General features: G+C 40.8%; 1 protein-coding gene across 4 annotated transcripts in view; it reads left to right on the top strand.

Annotated features, from left to right (window-relative positions):
- TMCC1 (transmembrane and coiled-coil domain family 1) overlaps positions 1–27210 on the top strand; it is a 190279-nt gene that overhangs the window by 89673 nt on the left and 73396 nt on the right. For 2 of the 4 annotated variants that reach the window (XM_032987807.2, XM_032987808.2), the window contains 2 exons: positions 4061–4117; positions 7318–7562. In XM_032987807.2, the coding sequence (XP_032843698.1) occupies positions 7359–7562 (204 nt within the window). In that variant the 5' untranslated portion in view covers positions 4061–4117; positions 7318–7358. Of the gene's footprint in view, positions 1–650; positions 3857–4060; positions 4118–6851; positions 7563–27210 lie in introns of those variants that run through there. The other 2 variants (XM_032987812.2, XM_032987806.2) reach the window with 2 other exon arrangements.

Raw genomic sequence — 27210 nt, 5'->3', positions numbered from 1 at the left:
TTAAAGTACCTCACTGGTACTTTACCATCAGTGGTATTACAATCAGTGTTTCTTTCCTCCTTCAGCTAGCTGGGTTGTTCGAATTTTGCTTATAGGAAAACATTAGGCATGGAGGATGACTTGCTCAGGATCTTTTAACAGGGCTGACTGGGCCCAGGGTGTCCAGTCTCTCAGCCTGTACTTTAGTCACCAAACTGTGTTCCTGCTGAACCTGTGTGGTATGAGGAGAGAGCAAGGATAGCAGAGATGGCCTCGTTCAGCTGACTTTGTTCTTGACTTCTGGATAGTGTTGGGAATAGGTTGGAGGGCTTAGGGAAATCATTAGGCAGAAATCAGCAAAATCTGTTGTTATCCTACGATGTCATTTTTGCCCTGTAACACTGTACAGTTGGCTTACAAAATAGGCTGTGGGTCTCTTGCTCTGCCCTGTACCCCTCATTCGCATTAAAGTAGCAGTTTCTCTCCATCCCATGGGGCCTTTCTTGCTGTACTGAATGGTGTGAACTCCTTACCCGAAGCACTATGGATTAATTCAGTGAATTCCTTGGGGCATGCCACGTGCCACTCCCTACTGTTTCATCAAAAGTAGCTGGCTTTGGGATATTCCCCTTTTCGAAAATCTTAGATGCAGAACCTCAGCAGAAGTTTGGCTTGCTTTACACATATTGAAGCTGTTTTTTTTTTCCCCTCATCTCCCAGTCGCAATATTTAATATGCTGAGTCTTTCTGGTGTTGTCTTTCAGTTTGTTCTTTCAGTTACAGTCCATTTCTATTCTTCAGCAGAGTATTGTGTCAGGGTTGTGGCCAGGTGGGGGATCGATCGATCTATCTCTTTCTCTCTCTCTCTCTCTCTCTTTCAATACATATCTTTTGGACTTCACTAGAATTTGAGAAAATCTTTTCTTCCCTCTCCTAAAATTCACCCAAGAAGAATTATGTCTTGAAAACTACATATGTCTTTTCCATTAAAAATAGTATTGTTTTCTGGTCTCTTTTCCCTTGTATTCTGTGATTTTACCAATGTTCTTTGCATTTAATTATTTCTTGAATGTCTTTTTCTACTATTCTTGCCCCAGTTTCCCTCTCTGACTTCTTAAAAATTGTTCTAATAGTTAAATGTACTTGTTTCTCCAGGTATTGGGTAGTCATGCTACTATCCAATTGTTTGTTTGGGTCAAATTATTTACTCTTACTGCTGTCTTCCTCTTTGTTTTCCAGACCACAGCCTCCTTGAATTTTACACCCATTCCAGTTTCTTATGAGTTCCTCTTTCTGACAGGATTAGCCGTGAATGCCTACAGCTTTCTCTCTTTATTTGCTCTGCTGCTTGTTGCTGCTGAACAACAATGCTTTTAAAATACCTCAATCCTCCTGTGGATATAAATCATTTGCTAGGTTGCTTAGTTCCCGTATGTGGTTTTCCAGTGTGTGACTATTGCTCCTTTAGTCTCTCTGGCTACACTGTTTGCCTTGATGCAGAATCCATTTTGGGATGAGTTTCTGAAAATAATCTGGGATTTCTCAAACTAAGATGGGCCATTTCTTAATAAAAATCATACTTATCCTGAAGCAACTGAAAAATGTTCTTGCCAAATAGGAGGAATGGGAAGCATCTCATATCTAAGATACCTGCTAACTGAGGACTACAACTTCATGACGAGCTATTAAACTGACCTGTTCACAGAATAAAACAAATGTGAGGATTCCTCAGGTAATTGCACTTTAATATTAATGCTAAGGATTCAAGATGTTCAAATACAGCATAAATAATAGGTATTTGAAATAGTCTACAAAAAGGCAGTCTTTTCTGTTTTATTGAAAATAATTTTTCTTCCCTATTTCTACAGTTCTGTACTGTTTGTATCAAGTACTTCAGCTGCAGTCTAAGCTGGATCTAAATGGTAACTTCAGAGTTAATTTTATTTACAAATAACTGTGGTTTCCAAGGGAACTCATTAAACTGATGCATTTAGAGTAAACTTTTACCTGATTGAAGTTTAACCAAAATTTAAATGGCCAAACTCTTCTGAATTCTGATCTTCATCTTAGATACTTGACCAATTTTGGAAATTTTCATGTTATGAAGAAAGTGAAAGAGTGGGAAGAAACTTTTTCTTCCCTGTAGACAGTCTAGCTGTCTGGAGCAAAACAGCACCAGCAATACCTAGTTTATTTCTGCCCCTCTAATATCTATGTGTAGCATTTGTGCTAAGTAAATAGCTCTGCAATAGATCCATAATGTATTGGAAAACAACCAAAAAAAACCCAAAGCCCCAACAAAACACCCACACCCCTCCCCCCAAGCAAAACAAAACAACGATAAAAAAACAACAAAAAACAAACCAAAAAAGCCCAAAAGCCTAAGGTTGTGTCTACTCTTCTTAAGGACAGAAAGTGAAGGAATTCTGATTAGCCCAGTGCAATAGCTTTTCAAAGTTCGGGGAAAAAAAATGGAGCTTCTGGCAGAAAATGGGAGATCTGGTTTGTATGCCAGTGAAGGCTGTGATTCACAAGGGAGAAAATACAAGTAGTTTTCATGACCCTACACCTCAAAGCCCATCTGTGGACTCTCTTGAAAGTGGACTCTGCAGCATAAAGTCTGGGAATTAGTCAAAAGCATCTCTTGACCTACATGGTACTATAGTGCTGTAGGGCATATTTGTGAAGACCTCACTGGCAGAAGCTCTTACAGTTCTTACAAATAATAAATAAAAAATAACATTAAAACTAAAAAAAAAAAAAAAAATAGAATGGCTATGAAATTATTATAGCAGCACCTCATATGTTAACAACACTTTGCACACTGTGCCTGATTCTCCACTCATACTATTGTAGGAACGTAATTTCTTCCATGTCACGATCTTTTTCAAAAACGCATTCATTCATTTTTTCTAAGTTCTTCATATTTGCTGTCATCACTTTCTTCATATTCTTGCATCCCACTGCAGTGGTTCTGATTAACATTTTCCTTATGTCTTCTGTTGTCTTGGAGGTGGGAATCTGATGTGTAATAAAATAGTCAAAATGCCCCAGTTGTGCGGAGTCTTGCAGTATTATTCTGAGTGCTAATGTGTTCTGAAGCCTGTGTCCCTGTTTTCAAAAAATAGTTGAGTAACTAATCACCTTTGGACAATGTGGGTCATTTAGCTGTGTTTCAGAACAATATGTGAGTCTGGCTAGAGAAATGTGGTCATTTTATCTGTTCTGAGCTGTCCTTTTGTCATCCTCTGTTGTGTTCTTCTAGCAAGCATCTGGCCTTACCTTGGGCCTGTCACAGAAACGTTAAACAGATCATCAAAATGCCCTTGAAATACCCTGTTCTCTGAGGGCAAAGCCAGGATGGCGTCCTTGGGTGTGGTGTGGTGTGCTTTGCTTAGGTTGGACTGGTCAAACCTTTGAATCCTTCACGCTGGTTGCACTGGCTCCGTTGCCACATCTGCCCAGGTGTGTTGAGGGTGTAGGTGGTCTGTTGTTGCAGAGTGCTGCGGCGGGATTGTTGCTGTAGTGGCCAGGGGCTGGTTTGGTTGGCCTGGGGGCAGGGGTTGGGGTTAGGCGTGCTGGCAGGGCAGCCAAGGTGGCAGGGGTTTCCCTGTGAAATGAACTGGAAGGTGCTCGTGTGTCAAAGTGCTCACATTTCTCATGTCCTGTTAGGGGAATTCCAGATAAACAAGAGCAAGCTGTTTGACCTGTGCCTAGAACATCTGACTGACTGAATAGGAGGAGAAAATAAAACCTGTGTGGACCAGTCTGACCTTGCAGGCCAGAGTCCTGAAATCTGCCTGTGCTTTCAGTGCATACTGGTGGCCATAAACCCCAAGAGAAAACGTTCCTTTACAAGAACATCTCAATTAACTCAGTAAGATTCAGTTTTAACTTCAATTACATTTGTATCTCTTCAGTTATTTGAAAGAGTAGCTTCCAGAGGCACTTGCATTTAAATTGGGGGAAAAAAAAAAAAAAAAAAAGAAATTAGAAGTTGGAATCATGCTCGCTTTGTTGTTTGTGTACATCTTTCCTCCCATTTCCAAGAATTGCATCTCATACCCAATTTCTTTTGCAGTTTTGTTCAGTGGAGGGACTGCTGTATGTCAGCCATGCTAAAGGGCAAGTGATGGAGGCAAGTACTAGTTTATATATTCACAGTTATCTAATATTGTTTTTTGCCAGTTTATCCTTTTGAACTGTTTTGTTTCCCAGTGCTGCTGTGAAATAATTGCACAAATGAAGGACTATATTAGCATGTTCTGGGATGTAATAATGTTATAACATTTGCTCAGTGTGAGTGTATATGGAATTGTGAATTTTGTCCCTGATGTATTGTATTCTTGTACAAGTAAGAAATGTATGGTTTTGAACTTCATGCTATAAAGTACTCCATTTCCTTCCTCAAATAGAATATAAAGGTTGTAAGTGGGGAAAAAAAATAAGCACAAAACTTGAATCTTAATGCAAATAAATGTGCTAATTAATTCTGCTGATTCACAGGTCGTCACATTTATGAGTAGGTTTTTTTCCCAAGAGTAGATTCTAGGACAAATAAGTAGTTTTAAGGATCTTCATACTAGATAGCAATTTTAAAAGGTCTTTTTAAGCTCACAACAGACTTATCATATGGAAATATGAATAGGCGGATGACCACAAAGCTCCCTATAGGAGCCTCTTAAACATAAGTGTCAGTGTAGTTTCAGAAATCAGTTGCAGAATACACAGGGGTAGTAGTGTCTTGTCTGTGAGCTTACTGGAGGCTGATTTGTTTCAGGCTGGTTTGTAAATTGACATAGGACTAATTTAAGTGGGTTAATGGTGTCCAGCAGATAATGCATGAAAGTCTACTTAGAGTGATAGTGCTGATCTTAAAGAGCACCATTTTACCAGTGGTAATCTGGATAGAAGCATGCAGGAGGTCAAAAAGATACTGGTTAGAGAGCATATTGGGCATCTTTGATACGAACTACAGTTCTTCAGTGAGTCCTGACTGAAAAATGAATACTGAGGGAGTTAGCTAAAATGAAAAAGGCAGTTGTGGGTCAACTGTCAGGTGTTTATTTTATACACCAAATAATTTGGGGACTCGTGCTTTTTATCCAGTGAGGTTTGTTCACTGAACCATTTGGTCTGTTGGATGAGAAGGAAAATCTAGTTTTGCCTTTTTTTCCCCAAAACTTATATTGAATGGAGACCTGCAATTCAACTTTCTGAAAAATCTGTTACATGAGGAAAAAAAATATTCAGAAAGAGTGAGCTCAAAAGTCAAAGCATAATTCTAGTCAGAGGCACTTGAAGGCATTTAAGAAAGTGTTAGGTATGTAAAAATAAAAGGTTGGTTGCACATTATTTTTTTTTTATTCTGCCACACAATTTCTGCATGAATATGGGTAAATATATTTCTCTGGGATGTAATTTATTACTTTGCATTTAATGTGTTATTGATTAAACTGGCCGATACATTTAGATTCAATGCTTATAACATGTTCAAAGTACTGAGATAAAATCCTGTATGATTCCAGTGTTTTGCTTTCTGTAAGTACTGAATTTCATCTTGCCTCCAGCTGATAGCAATGACATTTGAAAAAAAGAGAGTGTGAGGCAGCTCTTCTGATATTTTTGGATGCCAATTTGGAAAGCATTTTGAAATATCTGTTTAACCCATTGTGTCAGGTTTTAGATGCACAAAGTTGAGAGCGCTCTAACTGTAACCTCAATGCATTATGTTTCTGCAGCTGTTTTAAGCTAAAAATGAATGCTTTCAAATCCCAAACATATGTTGCATTTCAAATAATTTTTTGTTTTAAAGCACTGGCTGCTTTCTGCCAAGATTGAAGTAGACCTCTGTGATCTGGTTTCTGTATTTATAGAAGCCTAATCAAAGCTTTCTCCTGAAAGAAAACAATGGTCAGCTTCCGAGCATGTGATCTCATGGTGCTGATGTGAAACTTTCAGATATTGTGGCCTTCCTTCCTTCCTTCCTTCCTTCCTTCCTCATTCCTTTGCTGTACTTCTCCAGTGGTATGTTGCTATATAAGTGCTCAGCTGCAATGTCATATAATTTACAACTCCTGCCTGAGCCCAGCTGATAGGTAAGGTTGAGCTCTCTTGTAGAAAAGCTGTGTTTCTCTCTGCTAGAGACTGAGCTACACATATATGGTGCTGCTCCCTTTCAGATTGGTTACTTAATCTACTTTTAAAAAGGCATTTTTGTTTTCTCTAACTATGGACAAGACTGCCAATTGAAACCATTTCACTTGCCTGTTCTTGCTTGAAGACAGATTTTCACGTCTAGTTTCCAGTGTCATCAGTGGATGTTGGCAGTAATAGGCCATTTTTTACTATTTGGAAATGCATAACTGATTTGGAAATGTTCTGTTTTCTTGCATATATTAAATACTGTGAAGTTAGGCATTCTACAGGAAAATCAGGTAGGCAGAGCAGACGTTACATTTGAAGCACAAAATATCAGATCTTTTTCAAAGAACAAAATTAATTCTGCCAAAGAGACTAGCATGGTCTTCAGAAGTTTAACCTTATGTTCTGTTAGATATTATTATGGGCTTGTTCTTAACAAACAAAAACCCACTGGTTTCCCCTTGCTTCTCCCCCTTTTGAACAGCTTTTTTACCTTTCTTGCTTTCCTGTACCCTTTGTGCTGGGCTTCTTCCCCTAGGTGATGAATGACTTGTTTCGTACAAGCTTTGGCTTCTGCATACAGCCTAGATGCCACTAATACCACCTGGAGGGATGCTTGGAAAACTGATACATTTTATTTTGTTAATGGCATGTTTTGTGCATTGGATTTTTTAACCCACTACTTTCTGCATGGATGTATAATAATGACTCTTTTGTTTAACATTAGATAAGCATGAGATCACCGTGGCACAGCTGCATGTGTAGTCACTCTTGAAGCAATTGCACACCTAATTGGCTGACAATCTTGGCATTTTTAAAACAAACACGAGCCTTTTAAAGACAGGGGACGTATTCATGTATGAATAGTCAAATAAACCTGTTGGGTGTCATCAATGGAGCCCTCTGGCACTGAACAGTTGTGTGATGACCCTGATCCTGGAGGCAAATCCCAAGATCAAGAGACCAAAAAACAACATGAATCAGAGCAAAAATTATCCAAAATAACCCATAATGCTTTGGAGAACATTAATGTGATTGGTCAAGGCTTGAAGCACCTTTTCCAGCATCAGCGCAGGAGGTCGTCCGTTTCTCCACACGATGTTCAGCAAGCTCAGGCTGATCTGGAGCCTGACATGGATTTGGAAAGCCAAAGCGTCTGTGCTGAAATTGATGGTGTCTCCACCCACCCCACAGCTCTGAACCGGGTGCTTCAGCAGATCAGAGTGCCACCCAAAATGAAGAGAGGGACGAGCCTGCACAGCAGGCGGGGCAAGGCAGATGCCCCGAAAGGAAGCCCGCAGATCAACAGGAGGTCTGCCCAGGATATTCAGCCAGGCCGTCCCAGATCGTCATCTACTACAGATGCTCCCACAAACTTATCCGTGATGGAAATTGCTTCTTCTATCTATGTAGGTGGAGAGGAGGCCACAGCAGCAGCAGTAAGTTACTCAGATTTACCTTTGGTCTTTATCGTCTCCATGTATGTTTTCTTAAGCCTTTTGAATCTTGTTTTTAAAAGCAAGTTTCTTTCAGCAAACACTATTGCTACTGTGTTCAAAAGCTTCTTCAGTGGAGAAGCAAAGAGCTTAAAAGATGCAAGCATTAGTCAGTTTCTCACGTGGCAGGTGGCTTATTTTATATGTATTTGATCAATGAAATGAGAGCTACTTTTGAAACACATTAGGTTGGTTGGATGGCGTACCGCAGTCAAACAAGGAGTGATGGGAAGAGCAGCAGCCAGAGTAGTTCTCCTTAGCAGCTGTTACCCAGTTCCTGCAACAAAACCTTGCGTTTATGTAGATGGATTGTTTGGGTTTTCTCCCCCTCTTGTTTCATGGTGTATTTTATAAAAGTGAGGAATTCCAGTTTGAGCAAATGAGGCAGTTGAGAGGCTCTGGGGACACTGGCTGCAGCCTGCGACTGAACTGTAATGCCAGGTTGATTCAATCTGATTTAGATCAATCAGCCTGGCTACTGTGCTGATATGGAATCACTGCTGTTTCCTTTGGTTTAGCCCGTGTGGAAAAAGCGTTCACTGAAATGACAGTCTCTGTTCTGTGACATGTTTTTGCAAAGCTATGTGTATTGGCTTCTTGATGGTATCAAGAAGTAATGTTTGTCTTACCATCTCTCTTCTGTCCCAGATCAATTTAGCTGAACCACTCCTTTTTTTTTGAAAAACTAGGTTTCTGATTTAACTTTAGCTAAATCCTTTTATTTTTGGAGGTCAAACACTTTGATAAAGATAGGAAGCATTGTGAAACTGATTTGTATCCTCTTAATTAAAGAGAGTGTCACCATGACTCTTGGACCAAGAGAAACAATCCTGCTAGTGTTTGATGCTGTTGAGATACCACAGTTGTGAAGCTCATGTAGATTTTCTGTTGTGCAAATTTGTTCTCATATACTACAGTTTCTTTGTTGGCTAGATGACAAAGGGTCCAATAAGATCGGTCATCCAGGGGTTGCCTCACCTTGCCTCTGCAGTAAGATTGTTCCCTTATTGTACATTGTTTTCCTCCCTTGAAGCCTACTTTGAAATACTCCAAATGAAAACCTTTTCCAAGTATTTGGCAGTATAATATGCTTTTAATATATTTCCCTGATAGTCACCTGGAAATTAACATATCTTGCATTTATAGATGGTAGTTGCAAAGTATTAGCATAAGTTACAATATCATTTTAAGGCAGCAAGTAAAGTTTCCTCTTGGGAGAAGTGTTGAAGGAGTCTGCCTGGAGCTGTATCTGAGGTTTCTGTTACTTGCCAACAGTTAAAAGAATAGAAATAATAATAATAAAGTAGTTAGGAAAAGTAGGTTCTCCTAGGATGGGTTAACTTTTCATCTGAGACATTAAGAGGCCTCTTAGTAGCTTCAGGTTTATTTGCTTACCAGCTCTCTTTTCATTGTGAGTGAAGCTCATGATCTCTGTTTCAGGAGAATTTGGGGGAAAGTTGGTAGTTTTCTGAGTTTGTACCCAAACCCAACAATTTAAGATTATGAAGCAAGCTCTGGTTTGTTCGTTTAAAACTGTAGTTCCTTTACTTCATGTATGAGCAGGGATATTGAACAGGTCTAAGCATATTAGATAAATAGCATGGAATATGGGAAGAGGGGGAGGTGTCCTTTCTTGCAACTGTGTCAGCTAGTCTGATGAGATGGTACCACCTTTGCCTAGATCAGTGGTTTCCAAAGTGAGTTGTGTGCAAGACAATTCATTGGAGTATGGGAAGAAAATATTTTTTGTGCCATTAATAAAACAAACGTTATTTCCAAAGGTTATTTTATTTATTTTTCCTTTTTAATTTCTATTTTTGTGTATGTTCTGTAACGTACACAATATATTAATTCAGTAGTACATGTATGTAGTTTATAAATATATATATTGGCAGTCCATACTCAAAAATTTTTTACCGATGGGGTGCACAGTCACAGTTTGGAAACCGCTGGACTGGATGAATTGGATCACTTGGCAGGAGTGAACTATTAATCTCATAGTAACTGCACTCTGCTACATCTGCTATGTGTGAAAACACATTTAGGAGTCAGTTTTTGGTAGATAATGGCCCTTGATTATTGATAAGCAGCAACTGTAGCTGTTCTTCCTTCTGAAAAGCAATCCATATTGAGAAGTGTTTTCTGTGAAGGGTGGTGGTTCTGCTACTTAACCAAGTAGTTATCTCAGAGGTGGATGTGAGAGTGGTTCTCGTTGCAGTTTTCCATGTCTGCAGCTGGTATGCCCCAGAACTTGAGGAAAACATGCTGTTCAAGCTTTCTCCTTTCCGTATTTGAGAGAAGGGAAGGGGCTGGAGTCTGAAAGAGGAAAATGCATGTGAGGAAAAGCCTTCTCTGGGGGCTAAACCATTGAGACCTCTGTGACTGGTGGTTCCTCTGTAGAGTTCAGTGAATTTCCAGCTGCTTTTTAGTATTTGCATATTGCATCATTTTTCTGGCAGTCAGTAAAGATGTATACCGTGGGTCTGAAGTGGCATAACCTATGAAATGCTGCTTTGCTTTTTTTATTGCACCTTGGGGAAATAACACCCAAACCAGTCAGCAGGATTTCAGATTGCTCAGAAAAAGGAATTTTTTATTACAGGTATTTTTATTTTTAAAAGTTCATGTTGATGAAGAAGACAGAGGACCATATAACAAAACAAATTTAGGTATCATGGTACCTCCAAAACTTTAATACCGATCTTGCAAAGAACGCTTATTTTCTTATAGTATTTTGTAGCAATGTGTAAAGTTTACCCATTCTTCTGACTGCTGTTAGGTTTAGTATTACTCTTGCGTGTTTTCTTTGGTGAACAAAGACTTAAAATGAGAGCACAGAAATTTGTTTTGGTTTTTTAATAGAACCAAGTAAAAAACCACAGCTAAAGCAGCTCTCAAGTTTGTTCTTAGTTTAGTCAAGTTTTCTAAAGGAAAATGTGTGTTCCTGCTGTTGCTTTAGCATTATTGTAATTTCAGTGTTTGTGTGTTTATGCTTGGTTATTGACTTCCCTTAAATGTAACTGTAACGCTCTGCCCAGAGATACTACAAAACAGGAACTTTCTTGATTGTGCATAGTGTTAAATTGGTTCAGAAACCTCATCTGCCCTCAGACTTGTCAGCCTTTTCTAAGTAAGCTAAAGCCAAAAGCCCTGAGTTGTATAAGCTACAGTTTAATTCAGAGATTTGACAGGTTCGAATGTGCACTATAGCTGAGCCAGTACTGATTCTGTCTGTACACTTACTTACACATGTAGAATTACAAGATAAATATGGCCTGTTTAACAGCATTAAATTCAAGATCCTATTAGATGACCCATTGTTCACCTTATTCAGCATTCTGCAGTTGTACTTTCATGGGATGTAATTTTTTTTTTTTTAATTAAAAAGACTTAGATTAAGTAATCTCAAATATAGTCTTTCCCCACTCCAGTCCTGCCTGAAATTTTGTCATATCTTCATGGAAGAGGGGTGTGTGCATAAATTATAATTGTATCTCTAACCAGCTTCAGCTGTGATCAAAGTTGATTAGTGTCTGAAGGAACATCTGGTTCCTGCCTAAGTATGGTGATGTAAACAGATACTCTAAACCAAGAGGGTAAGGGAAAACAAAGTGCTGTGGATTCCAGTGACTTTCTCTGGTGTGTAAAATATCAAAACAAGCAAGAAAGGGAGAAAATTGGTTCATACTTTTACTGGCTGTAATCATCTGATCAAGGGACTTGGAGAAACCACGGTGGCAGCATGGAGCCATGTCTGTTGTTCCTATCCCAGGCAGTGAGACTGCTTAGTCAAAGTGCAGCATCTCTCATTTCTGTGCTTTGAAAAGTGCTGAAGAGCAGTGATTGGAATCTAGTGGGGATGTGGAGCTTTGCTATTTCTCAGTTTTTGTTTTCTCTGGATGTCCATTTCCAAAGTTTCTGTGTACTATGTATTTTTGAGCTGAAGTAATTCACCACTATGAAACATTTCTCCCTCGTTTCCCTCCACATTTCCTAAATCCTACTTCTTTGTGCTGTGTTCTCTGATAAAATGGAAGCACTTGAATAATTCAGCCAAGTCTGCAGAAAGCAGCAAGCCTTTTGACTCAAAAGACTTTGAGCAAAGCTGACACAGTCAACAAGGTATTCAACATGCTATCGCTAACTAGTGAAAGAGATCTTCTGCTGAGTACTGATTAGTACAGTATCGTTATCGTGGCTAATTTGTATCAGGTGACTATCCATGAAAGCCTGGAAGACATGTGAAAGAATTTGGAATCCAGTTCGCTATAGAGAGTTGTTTGCAGGATCTCTGGTGTTAGCAGTAAAAAAAAAAAAAAAAAAAAAAAAAAAATTTCCATTTTTCTATTATTTTACAAACGTAATTCATACATGGTTTTATCAGGTTTTGGTGCAAAGTCAAGAACTAGAAAGAAGCAGAAATAAATACTTTAATTTGAATGGATTTGTGACAGACAAGATGTCTAGAGAGCTGATGGCCGCCAAAATGGCTGTGTGACTTAAAAACCATCCTGTCCATGCTAGAGGGGTGGTTGCACTGAAGAATGCAGGTGTGTATGTCAGAGCCCTGAGGGCCGTCCCCGGCTTCTAGAAGTTTGGCTGTCGGCATCCATTCCGAGTCAGCTGGCGGGTAAGAGCTGTTCGGTCAGCCAGGTGCAGGCCCAGCCAGGGCCTGCAGCTCCTCCCGTGGGAGCTGCTTTTAAGCTGAGATTCTTGCGCCTTCAGTTGGTCTGAGCCCCCACCTCCGGACTGCCTTCCCAGGTGAACCTTGGACCTGCTCCATTGCTGTGGATGTTTCTGGTGATCCAGATGCTTGGCTGAACCCAGCTGCTGGCCTTGGACCTGCGGACTGGCCTTGCCCAAGTAGCATGGGAGTGTACTCACTACTGCAGTTCTTGTTATCAGCTGCTGTTTGAAGGCAGCTAAGCGAGTGTTACCTGCTGCTGAAGGTGTTTAAAGTACCTTGGCTGACTTTTCACAGATTTGGAAAGGAAGAATCTGCTAGTTCAGCTGTTGGGAAGATGATGTCCCGAACTCCCAGAGATGTTTTGTCAGAGGATGTCTGTCCCTTGTCTCAGTCCATGGGCGGGGTCGCTTCATGCATTTAGATATTGTGGTATATTCAATATTTTTGGACAAAACCTGAATGTTTCCAGAGAGGGACACTAATTTTTGGATAAACAATAAATTATTATTTGCCAAGAACTCAAACTTTTCAAGAAAGTGTTTGGTTCACAAGTGATCATGAATTTGCTTGTCCCTTGAAAATTCTTCATCAAGAGGGCACCACCCAGAGCTTGCCTAGATCTCAACTTCTATGGAGAATGAGACCTAAAATTAAGTAGGGATGCTAGTCTCAGTCACTGGTGAAGAAATTGTTGCACCTGCCTGTTACCTGTTACTACCTTTTGTCTTTCAGCAAGTAGTCTGTAAGAGAGGGGGAAGAGAGTTTGGTGGGAGAGTTGGATTCTTTATTTTCCTAGGAAATTTTGACAAGTCCAGGTGACATACCCCGTTTTCTCTCCTAAGAGCTGATAACGCACTGTCTCACAATGTGTCACAAGTGTTGGAAGAGTTATTCTGGAGCTCAGTGCAACCCTATACCTCAAAAGGTGGGGATCTCTGTTCTTCCCCCCCACCTCCAAAAGAGCTAGAAAGACTAACAAGACTAACACTTCTGCAGTATTGCTATGAAATCCACATAATTCTGGGAGCTGTAATAGTCATGTGGACTGCCCTTGACTTAACTTGCATAGGAAATACGCAGTAAGAATTGGAAAATACAACTACTGAGGTTTTTTTCACAAGGACAGAATGTTGTCATCTGATATTCTATGAAGAGCACCTTGTGTGTTGCCATATGAGCATAATATCTGGCAGTTACTCCTGTCTGAGACTTGCTATCTTAGCTGTGGCATGTGTCTGTAGGTATTAGGCTTAAAGTGGGTTGATTCCACTTGAACTTTGCTTAGAGTCATATTAATGGTAGACAGCTCACAGGTTAAGTGCAGATGATTGTACGTACATTTAAATAACATCTGACAGCTTTTACTGCCTTTACCATATAAAGATGTAACGAATTTAAAAATCAGCTACGTGTAAATTTTAAATCGCTGATACAATTACTAGCAGAGCTTCTTGGTTTATGATCCAGTGAAATCAGGAAAGCATGGTGCAGCCATTTGTTAAATCAACCTTATAAAAGACATTAGTGTTTTTGGCATTTGAGAAGCTAGCTTAGCATTCAGTTTGCCACACTGTCATAATTTTTTTATTAAATTCATGAATTGCTAAATTGCAAATCCAATTTGTATTGCAAAATTAGTCACAAGAGAATTCAAATGATGTAGTCAGTAAAGAGCCAGGAAAGACCTGAAATTATCAGAGCACACTTAGGTGCACCAGAGATTAAGTGTGGACTCAAACTTTAAACACTGCCTTTAAGTTATGAGGCATCTGAAGTTGTTTCACGCAGCATTACTTTAACGCTACATTTTTCTAATCTATTTCATCTCATTGAGGTGAAACTGTTCAGTGAAGCTTAAGAAATAGAAATAATTTATTGGAGGTATCTGGCAGATGACATTCAGTCATCAGGGTTGAGAGTCCTCTGGAACCCTTGGGTTCTACTCGAGTCTGTATGGATTGTGTATACAGCAAACCTTCACTTGATTTTTGGTTTTGTTTCATACTCTTTTTCTCAAGACATTGTCTGTTTGTCTCTTTCAGCTCCTTGTGATCTTACCTTTTAAAGAATTTTGTTGCTTTTTTTTAATAAAATACGGGAAATTTCACTTCCTTGACTTTGGTGTTTGCTGCTGCTGCTGAAGATATGCTGACTCACCTTGCCTCAGGAGGGAGTATTTCCTTTGAAATTCCTTAAGAATTTAATATATCCAACTATAATTAGAAAAATATCACTGAGCTACAGCATTGATCCATCTGTTGTGAACATACGGGCTATACAAGCTATAGGAACAAAGAACATATATAATGGAAAAGTAGTGATTTAATGTTGGAGAATGGCTCGGAGACAGGGGTCCTGAGCCCCCCGAGCAATTGTACGATCAGAGCCTGTTCTAGGGGCTGATGCTGGGCCTCACTAGGGTTTGCCTGCAGCTGCTCGCAGCTGCTGATACAGGAGGAATGGCAAGGACGCTTCAGCCCTGTGTACCGTGGTGTGTCGAAAACAGGTGAAGGGGAATTAGGAATAGTGGTCTGAGAAACCCAGTGTTATGATAACGGTGGTCTGAGAAACATTGTGTTACGGTACTGTCGTGTATTGAAAACAAGTCAACAGGAATCAGAAATAGTAGCATGAGAAACTTAGTGTTATGAGAAGCTTGTGCTGTAAGCTAACTGCAAGTAGGTGGACCGTGCGAATACGACCTTTAGAGCTTAAGCCAATCAGCTAGTGACTAGTAGGCATCATAATTATCATTGTCTGTATAAATATATGTACCCTGGACCAATAAAGACACACGTTGATTGATGCTCTGTCTTCCACATTGAACCCGTCTCGGTGTGTCGTTCGTCCGCGGCTCCGCAATTTAATGACAAAAACTGCATAATGCAGGAATTGTGGTCAATTTTCTGATTCAAAGTCTTCTGTCATCATTTGATCTGCTGGTACCTACCACTGTTGTGATGTAGACATATTTTTGTCTGCAGTAGATGCCTGCCACCTATTATGGAGCTCTTCTGCCCCCATCAGATATTTGGTGGCAAACTGTACGAGGTTGCTTTGAGTGCCTCACTCCTCCCACATTGCCCAGGTGGTCATTGGTGCTACTCTTATAGCAGAAATTCCTGCTTTGCGTTCCAGTCTTTATTTTCCTTCCAGTGTTCAGTTTTTTTGTCATTTCCAAAAAGTAATGGACACTTTGTTTTCTTTTAATGTTTTGTGGTTGCACCATGGTATGCTGAAATTAGTGGCAATGCATTCTGTTTAGTAAGACACCATCCTGTAGTTACTACATAATGATGCACAGTGTGTGTGGTTAAATCTAAGATTTGCTTGTGACTGCAGAAGATTGTGCTACATGTAGATGTAGGAAGTCCGCAGACTTGGTTTGCTTAGAAATTATCATTCAGTTATATTAGGGGCTTGTAAAAGCCCTTGTGGGCTGCTGTGACATTATCAGTGCTTCTTATTGAAACGGCAGGAACTTTACCTGTTGCAAATGTATTCGTGAAGCATGGATGAGTAGGAGCCCATGTGCTTCTGTCGAGAGTTTACTGCTGAAATTTAAGACCTGTTAAACACATCTAGACTATTTCCATATTTTCCATTTTTTGTGGAGTCAAGCCCTGAGCTTAATCCGTCTCTGCAAGTCAAGGCTGCTCAATGGTTTAAGTTTATGCTCAGCTCTACCTATGTAAACGCTGTTTTGAGCTCAATTAATGTTTGCAATTTATTTGCTTGCTCAGTTGGTCCTGCTGGAAACTGTTACACTTGGTTTTTAACACTAGGTACTGTATCTGAGATACAGTTTGAAAAAGGAAAAAACCCAACCCTTATCTTTATCAACAAGACTGTGCCCATGAGGTAAGTGGCAAAAGCAACAAAGAAATTTTATGGTTAAATTTCCTCATATACTTAGAAACTCAGGCCACACTGGCACAGGGCAACTGTGAAGGGCCAGGATTCCTCAGACCAGGAAAGACCCGAAGCAGATCTTGGAGCCTGTGTTCTCCAGCCTGCTCTTCAGAGTCCCGTTGAGGGGAAGAAGTTTCTCATGCCTGCCTAATGTGCGCAAGTGCTGTGTGCAAGTTCTTACCAGGAAATGAGGCTAAACAGATATGGTACTGATAGTTTCTGGTCTCATCTCTATTCTGTCTTTGACTGTTTAAATTTCTGAAAACCCTCATCGACTTCCATGCTCCTATCCTATTGTCATTTTTTTCTTTTTTTTTTTTTTTTTTTTTTCTGGTGTCTTTGTTCTAACTATATGAGCCAGACTGAACTCCTCTTTCTTCACATGCTGGGCACAATTTTATAAATTATATTGCATTTTTAAAAATACCTTTAGTTGATGCCTGTCTTTCATTCCTGATCCACAGTTTCTGGTTTGCCATAGTTTTATCATTAGGCTTCATTCTTCCCTTTCCAGGAGCTTTCTCTTTCTCCAGCCTGCTTATTTCATGTGACAGGGTTGGTTTTCAGCTGTCTTCTATTAGATACACCTACACTTCCCTTTCCATGCTTATAACCCTGTTACATCCCCCACACTAAACACACTGTCAGGAAGTTTAGGAGGATAATCTCCTCAAAATACTGTATTGTTAACCCAAGAGAGTTTTTTGCTTGGTTGGTTTGTATTTATTTTTTTTTTCCCCTCACTGTGTTTTATGTGTGGATGCTGCAAAGTTTTGGAGACAAGAGCCTTTATTCCTTTTTTGTTCTGCAAAGCCCCTCAAACAAGGTCTGGACTCAGTGAGGGAGCAAGTTCCGTGGGTAAAGTGGTCAGACTGAAGTGGTTAGTGCATTGTCACTGCTGCCTCCAGAGGCGATATAGCTACCTGGTCGGTGTATTGGTGTAACTTCGAAGAGGTTCTCTTGCCATACAAGCAAAAGCATAATAAAATCTCCTCTGTATCTTTACAGCACTAGTTTATGCGAACAACAGGCTTAAGTCTGGGGCAGCTGTCAGAGTTTGTCAAGGGGTGGGATAGCCCCTTCCAGGTGAATGTGAAAAACTGTGGTACAGTTTTAACTTTGCTTGTAAAGAGGTTGATGTTGTGTTAATTCATGTTTGTATGGTTCTCCAAAGTAATGAGCCAGGTGCTGTGATTCTCTGCTCCCAGTGGGAATTAAGGACGTTGAGTACTTTGTGGTGTCAGGGAGACTAAATTCTTAATAATCCTCTGCAAAAAAATATTTCTAGTTCACAGTATTGTTTTGTGCTCTGTTCTCTCAATTTGTTGTTGAAATAGAAGGGCAAAGTGTTATCCCAAAACCACAGATTGGATTTGTTCTAACACCTCATTTACATACATTTGCATGTGTAATAATCCTTCATGTTGTCAGGCTTTGTATAGAAACTGAGAAATGAGATTGTCATAGCATGGAAAATAATGTAATAATTAAAGTCTTACCAAGATACTTCACTTGGTCTTACATTTCAGGCAGTCTAAATTTAACTATTTTTGCATAAATCTTTTCTTGTAGAGGCAGCCCACTGAGCTGAGAAATCAGGTTTGAAAATGGTTGAGCCTGCATGGGTCTCATTTTGGTATACTGTACTTTCAGAGCTTTTTGTGGGGTAATGAGTTACATGTGGAGACATGGACAAACAGAACAATATTCAGATTCCAGAGATACAAAAGTAGTGGTATTTTGGTGAGAAGTTGTGTCTGTGTGAACTTTTATCAGTGCCTTGAAGGTAATGACAATGCCCAACAACTGCTTTACAGTGCAGTCACTGCTTCCGAAGTTAGTTCTGGTGATGGTTACCTGAGGGCTCATGTTTGCTTTTGTAAAGAGACAGGGATGTCAGAACGGTGTCCTGCTTCCTTCCCTGCTGGCAGGAAAATACGTGGGAATGAACAATTGACAATAAAGGCAAGTGTTACCCTGAAGTCTTACCATCATTTTAGTAGAAATAAAAATGCTTCAGGTGCTTTCAGCCAATAACTGTGCTTGCAGTTCTGAGTGGCCACCTTGCCGAAGGTGCAGTGCAGTGACCTCAGTAGGTCTTTCCCTTGGGACATGGAGGAGTGCTTGATGGGTCCATTTCATCTGCCTCCCTGCACCTCCACCCGCGGGGAGTTGTAGATCTTGTTTGACATGTGAAACGTTACTGGCACACTATATCTAGATAATAAATACACTTCAACCAGTCGTTTTCTTTACGTTAGATGAGCAGTGTGCAAACAGCCAGTAGGTGATCAGAAAGGTAACAATAGGATATGGGAAGAATAAAGTCACAATTACCCCAAAGAAAGAAAACCATTACAAGTGTTAAAATAATGGAATGGAAAAAGGGAGGAAATCACACTGTCTTTAATTGAAAGAAGAGTAAAAGACCTATCCAGTTTTTCTAGAAGGACTACCACACTGGAATAATGAAGCCTTTTGATTTTGTATTTCTTCTGTAAGGCCCTAACAATGTCAATCTTGCTGAAATAGAAATCATCACGAATGTGCAACACCTTGGGGTTTTTTGCCACTGAGATCCTTATATGGTTTGCTGTCATCTGGACTGACATGCCAAACACTGGTGTGTGTTACAGCAGGGTGCTAGTGAGGTCAGTTGATTCGGTCAGGGTTTCTGTATAGTGCATTGTTGATTATTTAGTGGTAGCTCTTGGCTGACACCTTGTGGTATCACTAGGAGGGCAGACCAACCTGAATTAATTTAGTAGCAAATCGTTTAGTGGATTGGCAACTTTTTGCCTCCATAGGCTCACACATTTCCAGGTTGCCACTTGCTTGCCTCAGGGTTACAGGAATGATAGAGAAAAGGATTTGCTGTCCTGCAGCGAGATCCCTATAGGGCAAGTTTCCAAGGCACTACTCACTTCACTTCTCCTGTATCTTGATGGGACTTCCTGTGTCCTCATACTCTTCTCAGTTTTGATGATAAGTTTTCATAAATATTTCAGGTATCTTTGGATTTTGCTTAACAGCTTAAATCTATATTCTGTTACTGACCACATTTTGAAAAATTACTACATATGCTTCTGGAATAACAGTTTCCAGTCTTTAGTTTGCAGACTCCTCAGTATTTTCCAGTGATGATGTTGACCCCATGAGTATCAAAAACCTACTATCAGTAAGCTTGTTTTTCATAGTTATTTCTAATTACTCTTTTTCAAGTAGTCACATTGATATCCAAACTACATATTAACATGAACAAGGTAACATATTTAATGTGCCGCCCTTTCAGTATATGTAACAGAGTTGTGGAAGAATGAACAGTTTCCTTCCAACTGTAAATAGTCTTTTAAAGAGTTAATTTATTTGCCAGAAACATTTTTTCACAAATTCTTTTGCCCTAAATGCCATGTAACACACCTGGGACAACAACCAGTGAAATGACAAAAGACAGAGTTTTTTATGATGTTAAAACTGTGTGAAAAGCCTACTCTGGCGATAAACAATGTCTTAGATCTATAAAAGATCACTTAGGCTTTAATCCATTTCCCAAAAGAACAGTCAATCTTCTTCATATCATGCTGTAATGTTTGCTTTCCCATTCACCTTATGTAGGTGATAAACATTTTTGCAATTTTTTTGTAACTGATCCTAAGTAAAAAATTTTGTAGTTTTGGCCATAAAGGACTGTTTTTATATTGAAAATAATATTTGTCATGTAAACAGATCAGGCCTAGCCACAAGTCCTTCTGGAAATGATATATATTATTTTGCTTTCAGTGCCTGCAGCTGAGTTGTTAAAACAGCACTAACCTTGCAGAGTTACTGTAAGGAGAGAGCTTTTACTCATTTGGGAGTAAATGGAAGTAGGAGTTACCTGTATCCTGACGGCAAGGTGCCTAAGAACCAAGATGGATTGGTGGATGAGGAACATTTCAGGACAACAGTAGTTTATTCTCTTTCTTAAAACTGGTGCTGCAAGCAGCTGGAGCTGCAGACCTGGGCTTCCAGCAAATCTGAAGGGACAGCAGTGTGCTGCGTGGCAGTGACTAGTGCAGCTCCAGCCCCCGTGACAGCCAGCCCTGTGCTCTGCTCCCCCAGCAGAAAAGCACAACCAGATGTAGATGCTTTGTAGGGGGATAGGGTTGCACTGTTTGCATCTTGCAACAAGATAAGATACTAGCAGGTCACTGTAATGGCTTAATTGCATATTGAGATAGCTCAGGAGTAGGCTGAGGATTGTTTCACAAGCTCAGAAATTAATCCTCAGTTGTTTAATTGCACTGAAAGACCATGCTGTACCAGGCACTGCCTTTCCCTGGCCAGCAACAGTAACCTTTGTGAAGCCCAAGAGCAGTGTTAGGCTCCATGTCTTGTTTGTGTGCAAAGGGGAAACACATTATATATAAGGAGAGCCAAGCATTTAATTTTACTATAACTGAAATCTTAACGGCCTAATCACTATTAGTCTAGATCTAATTGTTACAGAAACATAAAAAAATAATAACGCTGTTACATTCGTTATACACATGCCTCTTAGTTTCTAACCCCTTTCTTCAGGTTATGCTCACCCTGCCACTGCTCCTCTGGGTCCTACAGTTGGTGATTTTGTTCTGGTCAGGGTGGAGGTGTGTGGGTATTACATCAGGTTGTCAACATCTGGAGTCCTCCACTGAGAAAAATTCAATGTTCAGGTCAATGGTTTCTTCTTCCTCATCCTAAGATGTACTTGGGGTATTTTTTTTATGTGTTTGCAAACATATGTTTAGACCTTTCTCTTTCTTTATTGGTCTGCATCTCCGTATGCCTCCAAAATTACTATGTATGGTGCCTTTTCTGTATATCACATACTGTTTCTTGGTTCCCTCTTCTCTCCTTCCCCTCACACCCAACAGCTTTCTGTAGTTCCACATCTGCATTTCTTTAACTGACCATTGGTGAATTGTTTATAGCTGTGAGGTTTCCGGTGCCAGGTCTGTGCCCCATCTCATATCAACCCATGCCTGCACTCCTGTGTGTCACATCCCGCATGTCGGGGCCTCTCCTGTTGTGATACAGGCCTGTCAGAACTGTTAACTTACAGAGAGTAAGTTAACTTTCCGTAATAAGCTTGTTAATATTTTCCTGAGCAAGTGTGCAATTTAGTCATTTGAGGATTATGACCGTACTCTGAATACCTTATCTCAAGTGACTGATTTTTTACTCTACAGGTAACAGTCGTTTTGCTGATAGGGACTAAATGACAGCAAGGCTCAAGAATGGTGTTGTAGATTAAAATCCCGTTGGTCCCACGGTGTGCAGGAAGGAAGGAGGTTTTACTAGGGTAAGTTCAAATATTTTACAAAGATGAGAAGGCAGTGACTTTACTGATGCAAAGTGGGGAGTTGCTGTACTCAGGCAGCAAACTGGTGCTAGCCAGGAACAGAAATATGGTCCCTGGTAAAACTTCTTTTAACTTGAAGCAATTTTTGCTTCCAGTTTTAAAAAATTTATCTAAGCAGTGCTCTGTACATGTCCCACTTTCTGCCAGCATTGAATCTGTGCAGGACAGATGAGGCTTACCCAAAGTAATAAATTCAATATAATGAAAATAAAGTGGACAAGGAAGCCTGAATTCATGGTGTTTGATGCTTTGAGTGAAGCACAGACATGCTAATGGCAGCGGCTGCCCCTGTTTGCCTGAAAGTCAAGACCGCTGGGGTTAAGGGAGGTGTGTTTCTGTTTTCTGCTCAATCATTAACTTTATTTGCGAACTTGGTTATTTCTGTGTTGCTGTTGGAGATTTTCTTAGGTGGGGATGGCATCATCTATATAGGAGAGTGTTGTGGTGACCCTTAAACACGAAGGTCTTTGGTAGGAAAAGGTACTTGGGGGGGTTCGGTGCAGGTGCAGAGGTTCCCGGCAGCGCCTCGTCCCTTCGTGCGGGACGCGTGTCCCCCCTGCCCGGCCGGGACATCTTGAAGCCAGACCAAACCCCGCGAGAGCTGCTCGGAAGGTGCCTTCGGTCTCTGGGCAGAGGGGTTTCGTGGCAGCAATGCTTCAGTCAACAGAGGGAGCTGTGACTTTTCTGAAAATGGACACAGAAACTCTTCACTTAATGCATCCAGAAAACTGAGTGGCTGGAGCTACTAAACTGGCCTCTAGAGATAACGATTATTGTCCGTGGGATGACTGAGAGAGAGAATTATCTTAACAACACAATCAAATGTTTTCTGGAAAATACAAGTGATTATGAAAGTAGTTTAATTTAAATATCCCAGAAGAAAAATATTTACACTTTTCTTGAAGCCAATTTTGTTCTCCTAAAGCAACTTATACCCCATTGTATGCAGAAAACTGTAGGCTGATAGTAACAGATTTAGAATTTATAGGTATCGTTAAATAATCTTAAAAACCTGCTAAAAAACTGTGAATTTGGTGGATAAGTAAAAAGCTGTAGAAGATCTCAATGAGAAGGATATTAGAAGGAAAAATTCAGTTCTTACTGAGCATTTTTAAAAAGAAAAGTGATTACAAGATATTTTGTGCTAAAAATCTAATGGTGTTTCACGTTCTCATGAAAATATGTCGAGCAGAGGTGCTAGTTCATGAGGTCAAGTTCATTTTAAATTTGAAAATAAAATTTGGTGGCTTTTACTAAAATCTGAATTTTCTCCACCCTGAATGGGGTAACAAAATCGTTTTCCTTGTTTGGAGAACAGGCTTAGGGTTTAGGAGAAGGACTCTGTAGGAATAAGTGTTTGTTGTATATGTTAAGCTTCTGTTTCCATAGAAAGCATCAGTGAATTTCCAACACTGCCGAACTACTTTTGAAGTCCAAGATCATAGTGATCTCCCCTCTGAAATGGTTTGGACACTGTAAGCAGGGTGACCTGGGCGGCTGCCGGGGGGGTGTGCCACTGGCCTCCCAGAGCCACGCAGAGCGGGGGGGCAGAGCTGCGTGTAAAGCACGGGGGGCTGCGGGCCCCGTCTCTCCAGTGGGTGCCGTTAGAGCTGGGCACGCAAGTACCCACGGGTGGTTGGGCTGAACGTCCTCCGTGGGAGGAAGGTGTCCCTCTCCGGAGAAGCAGGGCGGTGGAGTGTGGAGGAAGCACGGGTGGCTGTTCCCGCTGTGGATAGCTCTTCCCACCCGGGGAGCGCCAGTGCCTTGCTTTGGCCCTGGGGAAGCCGGTGACAAAACTGCCGGTGAAATGGGGGAGGTTGCTCCTGGCACTGCACCATACTCGGCCCAGCTCTTGAGTCAGGGAGATTGCTGTTTTTTTTCAAGAAATAGTATTATGCTAGATAAATGGCGTGGGTGCCTGAGCAGGTCTGTTTAACTGTTAAAAATTGTAACCAAAGCTTTTTTTAAGAAAAAAGTCTGGCAGCGCACAGAAGGGCAGAGGTGCCGATGTTTGCAGGAGACTGCTGGGCATTGTGTTGCCATCGGGAAGAGCCAGTGTACGGCACAGCCCTGCGCTGCACAGAGCCTCATCGGGGCCCTCTGAAAGGTTCTGAACCTGCCAACTCCGTATACAGAAGCAGCATTTGATCACTTGAGTGTATCAGCATTTGGTCACTTTGATGTGTTTTCTCGATCTGACTGAAATCTTTCTGGTCTTATAATTTTTAAAAATCTCAAATTGATAAATTGCTGCTGAATAAGTTCATCTTGACTGTTCCTTGTAATTAAAAGTCACGTGTTTTCTGCCAACAGTCAGAAGTATTCATGCTACCTACTTGGCCAAGGTCTTTTTTTTACTTTTCTCCTTACCTAAATTCCACTTGAGGTGTTTCTATCACAAGAGGAGCAGATGGAGTTTTTGGCCTGTGTAGGGGTGCTGCTCTGAATAGAGCAAGGGAGGCATTTCACTGCAGAAGTGGCTACACTTTACAGCGTCTGGATCAATTCACATGAAAGCAATGTGGCTGTGAAGTATTAGCTGGCAGCAGTTTCTCTTGTAATCCAGTTGTCTGTGGAACGTGCCATTCGTTTGGGTACAAGCCTTGCCTGTGTGGGGACAAGCTCGCAGAAGGGCAGGCATATGGTGGGGTAATTCCAAACCAGTAGCGCTGAGTGGAGCCTCCCACCAAGTCAAAGCAGTGCTGCAGTCAGGGTCCCTGCCTTTGTTTCTGCTAGGGTTGATTACACAGCACACGCTTGCTTTTACTCTTCTTTTGGCTAGACTTGCTGGCAAAGCTCTTAATAAGGCCCTAAATTCTACAGCAAGCAGTTTGGACTTTAGTAAACTAGGAGAGGAGAGTACACCCTCTTGCACAAACTTTAATTGCGTTATCTTTGATCAACACAGAAGTGCTGCTACTAAAAATTTACTGTTTCAGCAGTAAACTAAGCAGATGATTGTAACAACATCTCCCAATTTTTTTCCAAAAAACAAAGTGTCAGGAAAAAATTTTTTATTTCTTCAGGAAGCTTCCATAAAGACAGTACTTTGGGTGGAAATAGATTAAAACAGTGGAAGTCTTGTGTATGGATATTATGTTGATAAATTGCACTGGAGTACCTGTACACATAGCATAAATATAAACTATTTACTAATTTTTTTTCCCGCTCTTCTTTCCCTTTAATTTACACAAGATACCGTTTGTTGTTTATAAACACATTTTATACTGGTTTGCATATAGAAGGCTTTCTGTTACTTCACTACTACTCAGTATTTGCGAAATATTCAGATGTGATTGATTGTCTATATATTACACATTTATGTATATTTATGCATCTGTATATAATTTAATGCCATTGTCTCTAAGAATTCTGATATAGTAAGCTGTTTATAATATGTCTTCAGAAGTTTGATATGTCCAAACCTTTCACATTACTATTTTGGACTGTAGCTTTAGAAGTTCTGTATATTATAGGCAGCTTTGGAAGTGTTAGCACGATGAGAGATTATTTTGAATGGTTAAAGTGTTTTATGTTCCTGAATAGAGGAAGAAGAATTCACCAATTAAACTGTTACACAGGAATGAATTGCTATAGGAAGGTAAAAAAGAGTTGTTATAGCCCAGTGAAAGGAGACTAAGGAGAAGGTACATGTATGTCTGTGTAAGAGCAGGAGCCATTAATTGGCTATGCAGATCATAAAAAATGAGTGTGGAAATGCTGAGTGTGAGGCCTTAGCTACAGAGGCAGAGGAGAATGTTGCTATCGTCAGTTTTGCTAATCTGCCAGTTCCATCTCAGTTTGATGTGGATTAAATTTCAGCCAGCTGGCTCCTTCCCCTTATCTATATGTCTGTCTCAACCAGACTGAGCCGTGCGGCCTGAGTGGGAGAAGTGATCTAGGTGTCCGTGAGCAGAGGCCCTGTGTCCGAAGTGTTGGGCAGAGGAGGCACCGGGTGGTCCTTGGGGCTTTTGGCACCGAGCCCTGAGGGTGGGAGGGTGGTTACCTGGAGCCACCCCTATCTGCTGTCAGCGTGGAGACAGGAAAGTTCAGATGCAGCAGATAAAATGGCAGGACAGACCAGCCTTCCCTGGCTGCCCTTGTCCCAGCGTTTTGCTCTGACATGGTTGTGGAGGGAGTTTCTCCCAAGTTACATTAATAACTGGCTGCACTCCTCCTTCGCTTCCTTCACAAGCTGACTGACTGGTCATTGGGTTTCCAAATGAAATACAGAAATCCTAGGTATACCTTTGAACACACGAAAAAAGACCAGGAGACCATGGAGAAAGAGTTCTTTGGAGAAGCTGTTTTCAGCCCTGGGAGGGTGTTGTCATGGGAATGCTGACAAGCCTGGTGGTCTCAACAGCGTTAAGTGTGGCAGCTTTCCAGACCCAGAGACTGCTCAAGATGGTGTAGATTTCCTGCAGTAGAAATTGAATGGTGTGCACAAGGCTTCTGAATATAGTCAAACTGCAGAACAAGAAGTACTGACCCAGTTCAGAGAGGAGAATGATGCAGCTGCTAGATGCAGAATCCCCTGAGCATCTGGTATGTACTCTGCCAGCATGGGAAGGTTTTTCTGGTGTCTCAGTCCCATCGGTTTCCTTTGCTGTTGGCTCTATGTGGTCATTACAAAACTGAGGCCTAATAACTGGGTAATGTACTGTCTATGTATTTCTAAGAAAACTGAGCATTTTGAAAAGTAGTCCAGGTTCTGGCAGGGAACACTTCCTCTGTACAGAACACAGTTCTGCATTTTGAAACCTCCAAGTTATCACTGACAGGGTAGAATGCTACCAAATAATGCTCTCATATCACAGCTGGGGTTTTCAGTGCTGAAGTATGCATCTATAGATGCTACTTTTGGATGACAGTTATAAAATAAACACCTCTGTGTAATCTTTTTGTAACTTTCCCGTCGAGTTCTATTTAGAGAACTGCACTGACTGTTCTCGTAACCCTTTATGGCCCAACTGCAAAGGTCTTCTCTATCTCTAGCCTCCAACTCATTTGGTGACTTTAAGAATAGGCATTAAAAAGGCAAATATTCTGGCCTAATTCACCTTCATTTTTCTGCAGGACTGTGCAACCACGCATGGCAGTGAAGTGCACTTTCCCAGTACATACCATAGAGGGTAATTTAGTATGAAGCCAGTGCAAACTGACTTATAGCAGCTGGGTGCACACTGTAGCATGCCATAGGATCCAGGTCCCTTGATTTGTGGTACCTGGAGCATGCCATGGGGTCCTTTGGCCACTGTGCCAAGGCTTCCTTCCCATTGAAACGAAGGTCTGAGGAGAATGCTGGTGAGCAGTGGAGTACTGGATAATCCAGCCTTGCCCTGATAAGGAGTCAAAGCTCAACTGGGACATGCTCTGGCCTCAAGAGTTGGGAGCTGTTCCCGATGCCAGTAGTTGTGCTCATAGACTAGAGTTAGACAGAAAATACTTTCCCGTGTAGATCCTGTTCATGTACTGAAGGGATCAGTGTTACGGGCGTTTAAATGTAATGCAAAAGGGAGCCCTCCCTTTTGGATACATGTTGCAATTCTGTGCCTGTGGTTGAATTGTATTGTAAAAATTGTACATGAGGTGTAAGTTCTCAGAAT

Source organism: Tyto alba, unplaced genomic scaffold, assembly GCF_018691265.1.
Source record: "Tyto alba isolate M040663 unplaced genomic scaffold, T.alba_DEE_v4.0 Super-Scaffold_3, whole genome shotgun sequence".
NCBI classification, from domain to species: Eukaryota; Metazoa; Chordata; class Aves; order Strigiformes; family Tytonidae; genus Tyto; species Tyto alba.
The sequence above is the reverse complement of the archived record's forward strand: the minus strand, read 5'-3'. Positions and strand labels throughout refer to the sequence as shown.